We start from the raw sequence: 11,877 nt of genomic DNA on the forward strand, positions 1-11,877 counted from the left end.
TACCCAATCGGGTCAACACCAATCCAATCACCAACAATCCATCTAAATATTTTTCAAATATATACATGTAATGGAGGCCAGCTGGCGAAGTGCTATGCAGGTAAACCTCACTCCTCTGACCTCAAAAGATGCTCTAGCGACAGATGCTAGATGCCATGGACTTTAGCTTCCTTGTTAGAGCAACCGACTCCCATGCAAAGAATCGCTGGTTCGATTTCGGCTCTGACCGGGTTGGGTGCAGTAGGACTGGTGGGTTACAGATATACATATATATATATATATATGTGTGTGTGTGTGTGTGTGTGTGTGTGTGTGTGTATATATATATATATATATATATATATAAGTTAGGGATGTAACAATATTGTAAATACCGTCATACCGCAATAGTAATTTTTTTTCAATATTACCGTAGGCGCATGACTCAATAAAAGTCTGTTGTCACTACAGATCTAGTAATGCGTAAATGGAGTGTGTGAACCTAAAGCGGGTTTTAAATCAGATGTGTGGAAGTATTTCGGTTTCTTTTTAAAAAGATACGAAAAAGGAGAAAAGGTGAAAGAAAAAAACGTTATGCAGGCACTGCCAGACTGTGGTGAAATATAAGTCGGGGAATACGACTAATAACAGTCATGGGGACTGTAGAACACAGCACACTGTTCAGATTGATGCAGACATTGACTTGTACCGTGAAGAGACCTCTATCTCACTCATAGCTTGTCCTCTCAAGTGGTGGAAAGACAATGCACAACGTTACCCACTGCTGTCAACCTTGGCTAAATCATATCTCTCTGTCCCAGAAACCTCAGTTCCAAATAAGAGGGGGTTTTTTTTCTGTTGCAGGGGACATTGTAAATGGCCAGAGATCCCAACTTTTACCAGATTAAATTTATGTGATAATTTTTCTTTAAAAAAAACAAAACCCGTCTCTATCCAAGTGAGTGAGTGATTAAATGTTGAACGTGATGAGTTTTCAACAATACTAAATTTAAACTTTATTTTTTCTTCATGGTTTTATAGTTTTTTGTTATTAAAATTGAAAAATTGAAGTTCCTGTTTCAAAACTTACAGATAGATGGCTAATTTGTATGTCATTGATATGTTCAGTGCTAAGGTAAATAAGTACTTTTGGCACTTTTTTCGAGTCTTTTCATTAGTTTTGTTTTCCTGTAAATTACTCAATAAATACCATACCGTGCCATTCACACCAAGGTATTACCATACCATAAAATTCTGATACCGTTACATCCCTAAAATATATATATATATATATATATATATATATATATATATATAGTTTTATTCATTACAAATAGATGTTTATTTTACAACAGCTGTTAGACATTTACATGCAGCAAATTCTCTTAATTTTATTAAAACAATTACACAATTCCTCATAATAATAACAGCAATATATCCATTTACATAATCTTCCATTTACACAACAATTGTTTACAGAAGTAAGTGTGAGTGTACATAATATTTCTAAAAGGCACAACTTTTTTTATATAAGGTTTTAGAACAGAAATGTATTCGGTTAAATAGGATGTTGAATATTAGGTTGAATATACTCAATTCATTTCGACCAAAATAAAACTAATATATATTTTTTATTATTCATGTAGTTTTCATCATAATAATTATATTTTTAACAATGTTAAACTTTTCAGTTAAAAAAAGAAATAAAAATAAGAAACATTGTTGACAAAAAAAAGTGTATACAACTTGAGTCTTGTGTTGACATTAAAATATGTGGTTAAGCAATAACTACAAGTTTTTCCCCCAATTTCTTTGGTTCAGTGTTTAGCCCTGTACTGTATAAGTCTAAATTTTTATTCATAATTTAATTAAAGTCTTAAATTTGACTTGATGAAACCTGCAGAAACCCTGTTTTTCTCTGAGCAAAAATTACTCTTGTACATTACAGTGATTTACAAACTATAGGCATGCACAACATTTGTCATTCAGTGTAGCAATAGTTTATATTGAAGAATCTTTTCATAGTGTATTTAAAAGATTAAGAATCATCCAAAATAATCCAAAAAAAAAAAACATTCCTCAAAAATATTACAAATTGTCAATTTACATTTTTATACCACTCTGCTTCAAACCAAGCTATTTGTCGCCAACATGTTTTAATCCTTTAAAATAGTATGACATTTAGTATAACTACTTAATCTGTTATATGTTGTAATAAGAACAGCTCAGAATGAGTTTACAGATTTTTTTTACATAATTATGTTACTTTTACATTATTATATTCATATTTTGACATTTTTATTCGAATTACAAAAGCTATTAGAAACAAAGTAGACACTTCACTTGCATTTAATATGCTTTCAGTGTACATAATATACATTTTGTAAATTTAATTTCATGCAGGCGCCAAAATTGGGCTTTTCATACTTGATCTTTCATGGTTTTTCATATAAACTAATTTCCATTGTGAGTCATAGACTAATATTTCAAAGCATCAGGTTGTAACTACTAAAAATAGAGGCCAAAAATATCATTTAATTAGAAACACTTGAATAAAAGCACAGTATTATAAACACACAATTTCTATATAAAGTAACATTACATCTTATTTGTTCATTCAAGTCATGTAAAGTTAAGTTTTGCATGTCTTAAGACCTGCAGGTGTTTTCTCAAAGTTTGTGACTCACTGAGGAGTCTGGCGAATTTGTTAATTCACAATTTGTTTAGTTAAAAAAGCCGTCACGTATAAGAGAGTGGCCTTGCATGATGTTCACTAAAATCCTCATCTGCATGTTCTGACTGCAGGGCGACGCTCTCAGGAACTATTTCACTACTTTCCGGCCTTTTCTTTTGGGTTTTCACTCTCTTCATCTCTATTGCAGTCTGTGGACTGCTGGTTTGCAGCAAAGAGTGATATGTTCCCTCCAAAAAACGGGGATCGGCCACCCACATGTTGTTCATCCAGTGCCGGATCTTCCATCTTCTCCATGCTACAAGAATCAAGAGTGCTGTTATCAGCAAAACAAGGCATCCCAGTGTGAAAAGCAATACAAAAAACCCTCTGCTGGTTTCCATGTTATCTGCAGAAACAACTGACTTGCGTAAAGGAGTTTGTGTTTTTAGTTTAGCTGTAGATATACGAGTTGTGCGGCTAGTCGTGCTTTGTGTCTTTTTGTCCATTAGATTGTTGTTGGTGTAACTTTCCTTTGGAGGTACATCTGCTGTAGGCTTTTCATTTGAATCTGGTTGAAGCTGTACTGTTTCAGGGGGGTGTAAATGGGGTGGTTTTATTGAGGAAGATTCCTGTGAAACTAATGTACTGATATGTTGTTTTGAAGATTTTGGATTCGGATGTATTGTCGATGTGAGCTTTTCTATGGAGGAAGGTTGGGTTAATGCGTCCACTGGTTCATATTTGTCCCATTTAGAGTTTGTTGATTGTTCATATTGTTGAGTATCTCCTAAATCAGTCATGTTTTGCACTACTGGTGATGATGAAATAGTGGCGATATACCCCATGACTGTATTGGTGTCATTTGTAGCAGCAATATCATCCAAATTGTTGATTTGTTCTTGATTTTTAGTTAAAGGTTCCTCTGCTGTTTTGGTTGGACTTTTCATTTCAGTGGTTGTGGTATCAAAGATAAATCGCTCTGTAACTTGAGAGATATATTGCTCTTGACTGGGTTTTGGAGTTTTCGGTTCAGAGATGGTTGATTCTTCAGCTGGTAGAGTATTCCATAATTCAGTTGGGTTTTGTGGTGTTAAGGAATTATCTGGAATTATCTCCACACCTGTAGAGTCAATTGTATCAGCAAACTTATCAAAAGAGTTGATTTGTTCATGAAAGGTGGTTGAAGGTGTTTTTTCTGTTTCATATTTTTCACGTTTAGAGTTTGTTGATTGTTCATCTGCCAATGCAGTCATGTTCTGCATTTCTGTTGATGATGATTTAGTGAATATAAACTCAACAGCTGTACTAGAGTTATTTGTATCAGTGATATTATCAAAATTGTTGATTTGTTCATGATTAGTAGTAAAAGGTCCCTCTGCGGTTTTGGCTGGACCTTTCGTTTCAGATATTGTGGAATTACGGACATGTTGCTCTGTAACTTGACTGGGTTCTGGAGTTTTCTGTTCAGGGATTGTTGATTCTTCAGCTGGTAGAGTATTCCATAATCCAGTGGTGTTTTGTGTGTCTGGTGTTGAGGAATTAAATGAGAAAAACTCCACATCTGTAGTGTCATTTGTACCAGTAAAATTATCAAAAAAGTCCATTTGTTCATTAATGGTGAATGAAGATGGATCTTCTGATTCATATTTTATACGTTCAGGGCTTGTTGATTGTTCATCTAGTTGAGTATCTGCCAATTCAGTCATGTTCTGCAATTCAGGTGATGATGAAATAGTGGCAAAAACCCCCACGACTGTGTTGGTGTAATTTGTAACAGCAAAATCATCCAAATGGTTGGTGTGTTCATGATTATTAGTTAAAGGTTCCTTTGCTGTTTTGGTTGGACTTTTCGTTTCAAATGTTATATAATCAAGGACATGTGGCTCTGTAACTTGAGGGATATATGGCTCTATATCTTGACTGGGTTTTGGAGTTTTCTGTTCAGGGATCCATGATCCTTCAGCTGGTAGAGTATTCCATAATTCAGTGGTGTTTTGTGTGTCTGGTGTTGAGGAATTTTCTGAGAACCACTCCACACCTGTAGAGTCATTTGTGTCAGTAAAATTATCAGAAGAGTCTAATTGGTTATAAACAGTGGTTGAAGGTGGTCTTTCTGGTTTATATTTTTCATGTTCAGGGTTTGTTGGTTGTTCATCTAGTTGAGTATCTCTTAATTCAGTCATGTTCTGTGATTCTGGTGATGATGAAATAGTGGTGAAAACCCCCACGACTGTACTAGAGTCATTTGTATCAGCAGTATTATCAAAATGGTTGATTTGTTCATGATTGTTAGATAAAGGTTTCTGTGCTGTTTTGGTTGTAATTTTTATTTCAGATATTGTGGAATCAAGGACATTTTGCTCTGGAATTTGATGGATAAGTTGCTCTATATCTTGACTGGGTTCTGGAGTTTTCCATTCAGGAATTGTTGATTCTTCAGCTTGTAGAGTATTCCATAATTCAGTTGAGTTTTGTGTGTCTGGTGTTGAGGAATTAGCTGAGAAGAACTCCACAGCTGTACTAGAGTCTTTTGTAACATTGAACTTTGCAAAAGAGTCCCATTGTTCATTAAAGTTGGTGGAAGTTTGTTCTTCTGGTTTATTTTTTTCCCATTTAGGATTTGTCGTTTGTTCATCTGGTTGAGTATCTCCTAATTCAGTCATGTTTTGCGAATCTGGTGTTGATGAATTAGTGAATACAAACTCAACAGCTGTAGAGTCATTTGTACCAGCAATATTATCAAAAGGTTTGATTTGTTCATGATTAGTAACTAAAGGTTCATCTGTGGTTTTGGTTGGACTTTCCATTTCTGATGTTATGGAATCAAGGACATGTGGCTTTGTAACTTGAGGGATATATGGCTCTATAGCTTGACTCGGTTCTGCAGTTTTCCATTCAGGGATGGTTGATTCTTTAGCTCGTAGAGTATTCCATAATTCAGTGGTGTTTTGTGTGTCTGGTGTTGAAGAGTTATCTGAGAACCACTCCACACCTGTAGAGTCATTTGTATCAGTAAAATTATCAGAAGAGACCATTTGTTTATAAACAGTGGTTGAAGGTGGTCTTTGTGGTTTATATTTTTCACGTTTAGGGTTTGTTGGTTGTTCATTTAGTTGAGTATCTAGTAATTCAGTCATGTTCTGAAATTCTGGTGATGATGAATTAGTGGCGAAAACCCCCACAAATGTACTAGAGTCATTTGTATCAGCAATACCATCCAAATAGTTGATTTGTTCACGATTGTTAGTTAAAGGTTTCTGTGCTGTTTTGGTTGTAATTTTTATTTCAGAAGATATGGAATCAAGGACATGTTGCTCTGGAACTTGAGGGACATGTTGCTCTGTATCTTGATTGGGTTCTGGAGTTTTCCATTCAGGGATGGTTGATTCTTCAGCTGGTAGAGTTTTCCATAATTCAGTTGAGTTTTGTAAGACTGGTTTTGAGCAGTTACCTGAGAAAAACTCCACACCTGTAGAGTCATTTGTATCAGTAAAATTATTAGAAGAGTCTAATTGGTTATAAACAGTGGTTGGAGGTGGTCTTTCTGGTTTATATTTTTCCCGTTCAGGGTTTGTTGGTTGTTCATCTAGTTGAGTATCTCTTAATTCAGTCATGTTCTGTGATTCTGGTGATGATGAAATAGTGGTGAAAACCCCCACAACTGTACTAGAGTCATTTGTATCAGCAGTATTATCAAAAGGGTTGATTTGGTCATGATTAGTAACTAAAGGTTCATCTGTGGTTTTGGTTGGACTTTTCATTTCAGATGTTATGGAATCAAGGACATGTGGCTCTGTAACTTGAGGGATATATGGCTCTATATCTTGACTGGGTTTTGGAGTTTTCTGTTCAGGGATCCATGATCCTTCAGCTGGTAGAGTATTCCATAATTCAGTGGTGTTTTGTGCGGCTGGTGTTGAGGAATTAATTGAGAAAAACTCCACACCTGTAGAGTCATTTGTACCAGTAAAATTATCAGAAGAGTCTAATTGTTTATAAACAGTGGTTGAAGGTGGTCTTTGTGGTTTATATTTTTCACGTTCAGGGTTTGTTGATTGTTCATCTAGTTGAGTATCTCCTAATTCAGTCATGTTTTGCGATTCTGGTGATGATGAATTAGTGAATAGGAACTCAACAGCTGTACTAGAGTCATTTGTATTAGTAAAATCATTAAAATGGTTGATTTGTTCATGATTATTTGTTAAAGGTTCCTCTGCTGTTTTGGTTGTAATTTTTATTTCAGATGTTATGGAAGTATGGACATGTTGCTCTGGAACTTGAGGGATATATGGCTCTGTAACTTGACCGGGTTCTGGAGTTTTCCATTCCGGCATGGTTGATTCTTCAGCTGGTAGAGTATTCCATAATTCAGTTGAGTTTTGTGAGTCTGAAGTTGATGAATTACCTGAGAAAAACTCCACAGCTGTACTAGAGTCATTTTTAACATCGACATTCTCAAAATAGTCTATTTGGTTATCAAAGGTGGTTGAAGGGGGTTCTTCTGGTTCATATTTGTCCCATTTAGGGTTTGTTGATTGTTCATCTAGTTGAGTATCTCCTAAATCAGTCATGTTTTGCGATTCTGGTGATGATGAAATAGTGGCGAAAAACCCCACGACTGTATTGGTGTCATTTCTATCAGCAATATCATTAAAATGGTTGATTTGTTCTTGATTATTAGTTAAAGGTTCCTCTGCTGTTTTAGTTGGGATTTTTATCTTAAATGCTGTGTAATCCAGTACATTTTGCTCTGTAACTTTACCGGTTTCTAGAGTTGTCTGGTTCTCTGATTGTTGGACTAGTTGTGACCCTTCAGATTGAGCAGTTTTTGGCGAGTGTGGTGGTAATGTGACAGTGTGGAAATATTTCAGAGCAGTGGTCTCATTTGTTGCAGGCATTGCTGATGTTCTGTTTGTAGCATCATACGCTTCACTTAGAAGCCTCCACAAAAAATAGAAAGCGTAGGTCTTTTCTGGTAAACCTAATGTGTCTGGTAAGTTCTGCCTTCTCACTCGTGACCTTTTCACACCTTCTCCACCCTTCCAGTCTCGTGTTTCTGAGCTGGTGGGGTCAGAGTTTGTGGTTGAAGAGATGCTCAGTGACAGCATTATGGCTAAGAGTAAAATGCAAAAATGAGGTCTGAGAAGCTCCATGCTTTAGTTTTTGATGTTTTAACACTGTGAAGAGAGAAGAAAAGCTTATAAAGTATACTTTTAGTAATCAGTTGTGTTTTTAATGCATGAAATATTGTCACTGAAAGAAATACAGTTGAAATATTAGAACTTTTTTAATTTAAATGGCCATTTATACTACTATTATACAGTTTATTGAATCAACAATATATTATTATGGATAATTATACAGTATTCTATTATGCAGTATTATACAGTATTATATTGTCCCTGAATAAATACAGGGTTAAATACTTTAACTTTGTTCATTCAAACCACCATTTATACTACTATTAAACACTTTATAAATTGGCAATAAACTATAATGGATAATTGTACAGTGTTATATTATACAGTTTTATATTGCCCTTGAATAAATACAGTTGATATACTATAACTTTATTTATTCAAATGACCCCATACTAAAATTATACAGTTTATGAATCAACAATATATTATTATGGAGAATTATACAGTATTCAACATATAAATAGGATTAAAACCTTTGTACTAAAAAACAAAAACAACAACAGTATCCAACAGTATTTGTTTTGCTCCAAATGCAAACTTTCAATGCTCTAATATTTGATCTTAAAAGTGTTTTCATTTTATATAAAATCTTGTTTCTCCAAAATATATTCATTAAATGATCTTTTTTTCGTTCATGTTAATTTGATACCACTTTGTTGTTAATTACTACTGTATAATTAAAATAAATATTATTAAATATTATATTACATTTTAAGTTTCACTTTAATATTTGATCTCTTTAATTGATTTGACACTTGAAGTGTTCATTTTTTATATAAAATATTGTTTCTCCAAAATATTGTCATTGAATTATTTTTGTTCATTTGATACCACTGTATTTTTAATTATTACTTTATACTTAAAATATTTACTATTAAATATTATATTAAACTTTAACATCTATTTACTTTAATATTTGATCTTCTAAAGTGTTTTGAAGTGTTTTTTTATCCAAAATATTGTCACTGATTTATCTTTGTTTATTTAATACAACTTTTTTATTAATTACTACTGTATAATTTTTAATAAATATTATTAAATTAAATATTAAACTTTTATATATTTTCTTTAATATTTGATCTTCTGAAGTGTCTACATTTCATATAAAATATAGTTTCTCCAAAATAGTCATTGAATTATCTTTATTAAATACCACTTTGTTTTTAATTACTAATGTATAATTTAAATATTTATTATTAAATATTATATTAAACTTTAATATTTTTTACTTTGATATTTGATCTTCTGAAGTGTTTACTTTTTATATAAAATATTGCTTCCCATAAATATTGTGATGAGTTTTCTTTGTTCATTCATTTCCATTTGTGACCAATGTTTTTAATGACTACTGTAAAATTTTAATATTTATTATAAAATATTATATTAAACTAAATTAGTTCTTATCATGCACTCTAGATAATGCCAGGTTATTTCAACCCAAATTGAGTTAAAGTTGGACTAACCCAAATTGTGGAATAAATTTGGTTTTATTAATTTAATTGAAAAAAATAAGCTTAGGAGTTTTTTTAGTCTCTATTACATCCAGAATTGGGTTTTGTTCAGAGTGTACTACTTATTAAATTAAATATTTAGTATGTTATTTTACATGTTTATATATATATATATATATATATATATATATATATATATATATATATATATATATATATATATATATATATATATATATATATATATATATATATATATATAATACTACTATAATACTTCTGTTATTGATTTTATTGCTTTTTTTTTTTTTGCTAAAATGTTTTTCCTAATTACATTATAGCTTAAAATTTCTCTGAAAAATTGATCTTACCATTGCAGAGTTGGTCCAGTGTTAACCATCACAAAGGTCAAAGTCCTAAAGTCAGATGAGGCGATCCGTCCATCAGCTGTGCTTTATTTTCCCCTGCATTTCTATTTATAAAGACTGAGAATATACTGCACCAGATCACGCCTTAAGTGTGTGTATGAATAGCAGAAATATTGGGTGTGAGGGACTGTGAAATGATGTATATTCTCACGATGGTGTGATGCTGCAGAACCAAACTACTGTATGGATTCAATTGGTCTTCTTTTTTTAGTTTGTTTATTTATTTATTTTAATATTTACAGATTCAGATGAGAAACTGTGCTTGACATAGATAAAAAGGTTTTATTTCTTTAAAAACACAATGACACACAATGGATTTCTTTTGTATAAGAACGTCTCAGCATGCTCAAAATAAGTTTACTTGAGAAACAACATTGGATGAATTGATTTTTAACAAATAAACAATAACAAATACTGTATATACACATTTTATTTTAGTTTTTAAAATATTTTTAAATAAACCCAAATAGATCAGTTCTTCAAAAAAACTAGTAAAACATATATTTTGTTTCTATATCTTAAGGATGCATAGACAAATAAAAGAAAAACATGTTTGCAGTGTAATCAAAACATGAATATAGTCATTAAAATTACAAACAATAACAAAAAAATGCACACATTTGGCTGTAGAAAAATGTAATTGCATACAATGTAGGAAAATTATGCTGACAACAGTGACATGCTTATTTGCTGTATTATTTGCTTATTTAGTCTCATTTTACGTTATTTTGTTTTAACCATATGTAAGATGAAGTCTTGTGCTGAAGATAGCAGTCAAAGCTTAAGCACGTGAAGGTTTTAGGAACACTAGGGGGAGTTGTTTGACAGTAGTTTGGCTTTTGCAATTCGGTCATCATTAAAAGAAAAAGAGTAAAAGAAAAAATCACCCAAAACTCTGGCACCTCATTATAATAAAGATATCAAAAGTCAAATCCATACGAGTCAAAAATATTTTAATTGAACATTTTTTTCACATAGATCTAATGCTTTTAAGATGTAAGAGAAGCAATGAGATTCTTGCCTGTCATACCAGCACATTTTAGGATTGGTTGAGTTTCAATTTATGTTCACTGATCAGTGTCTAAATGTTAATAAAAGTAGCTAAACTAGTAGGGCATGGACCCGGCAATGCCAAGGTTGTGGGTTTGTTTCCCAGGGAAAGCCACAACTGATAAAATGCATACCTTCAATGCTATGTTCCTTAAATGGTTAAAATACATAAATGTGCATAAAAATAGATATCTGGAAACATGGGTAATGTCAGTGTGCAAATTATACATTGATCGGGTGGACAGATATTGTTTTTGGTAATGTTAGTTTGTGTACTACTGTATGCATTCTTCAGTGAACCAAATTCATCAATTTTAATTCAATTACATAACATTTATTACATTTTATTAAAGATTTCTGTGTTTTGAGGGGCAAATGAGTGTATGCTGACCTACAGTAACCTCTTATTGGCTGTTTTAAAATGATTCTCATTCATTCATTCATTTTCTTTTCGGCTTAGTCCCTTTATTAATCCGGGGAATGAACAGCGGAATGAATGAATGGCCCTTCCAGCTGCAACCCATTCCTGGGAAACATCCACACACACTCATTCACACTCATACACTACAGACAATTTAGCTTACGCAATTCCTGAACCGCATGTCTTTGGACTGTGGGGGAAACCCACACGAACGCAGGGAGAACATGCAAACTCCACACAGAAACGCCAACTGACCCAGCCGAGGCTCGAACCAGCGACCTTCCTGCTGTGAGGCGACAGCACTACCTACTGCGCCACAGCGTCGCAGTGTGATTCTCATCGAAGACCAATTTTCATATAAAACAAATGGTGATATGTTTGCATTACTGCACCAATAAATTGATGGTCATGAAAGATTGCATAAAAATCTGTTCATGATGTAGAGTGACTGGCTTTCTTCAGAAGACTGCTTGATTCATACGTGAACTTGATTTTGATGTTTTGAAATTTTATTTTAATTTCATTTTCTTTTCGGCTTAGTTCCTTTATTAATCAGGGCTCGCCACAGCGGAATGAACCGCCAACTTATCCAGCGTATGTTTTACACAGCGGATGCCCTTCCAGCTGCAACCCATCACTGGGAAACATCCATACACTCTTACATTCACACACA

At 33.1% G+C, this 11,877-nt stretch overlaps 3 protein-coding genes across 9 annotated transcripts in view; 2 read left to right on the forward strand and 1 right to left on the reverse strand.

Annotated features, from left to right (window-relative positions):
* cuedc1a (CUE domain containing 1a) overlaps window positions 1-11,877 on the forward strand; it is a 529,149-nt gene that overhangs the window by 202,259 nt on the left and 315,013 nt on the right. The window lies entirely within an intron of this gene.
* nf1b (neurofibromin 1b) overlaps window positions 1-11,877 on the forward strand; it is a 130,584-nt gene that overhangs the window by 70,533 nt on the left and 48,174 nt on the right. The window lies entirely within an intron of this gene.
* Window positions 1,351-9,854, reverse strand: LOC141376436 (uncharacterized). Of its 2 annotated transcripts, XM_087271183.1 has the most exons (3): window positions 9,677-9,849; window positions 6,123-7,830; window positions 1,351-5,645 (listed from the first exon to the last, which is right to left on the reverse strand). In XM_087271183.1, exons 2-3 carry the CDS (start codon window positions 7,804-7,806, stop codon window positions 2,719-2,721), a joined length of 4,611 nt encoding a protein of 1,536 aa, XP_087127309.1. In that variant the 5' UTR covers window positions 7,807-7,830; window positions 9,677-9,849; the 3' UTR covers window positions 1,351-2,718. The 2 variants fall into 2 exon arrangements, with proteins under 2 accessions (XP_087127309.1, XP_087127308.1); XM_087271182.1 differs by having other exon boundaries at window positions 1,351-7,830; window positions 9,677-9,854.

Source organism: Danio rerio, chromosome 10 (genome assembly GCF_052040795.2).
Source record: "Danio rerio strain M-AB ecotype USA chromosome 10, GRCz13ab, whole genome shotgun sequence".
Classification (NCBI taxonomy): domain Eukaryota; kingdom Metazoa; phylum Chordata; class Actinopteri; order Cypriniformes; family Danionidae; genus Danio; species Danio rerio.

Bases quoted from the DNA above. Each gene is read 5' to 3' on its own strand.
- LOC141376436 (XM_087271182.1), bottom strand. From the start codon at position 7,806: ATGGAGCTTCTCAGACCTCATTTTTGCATTTTACTCTTAGCCATAATG.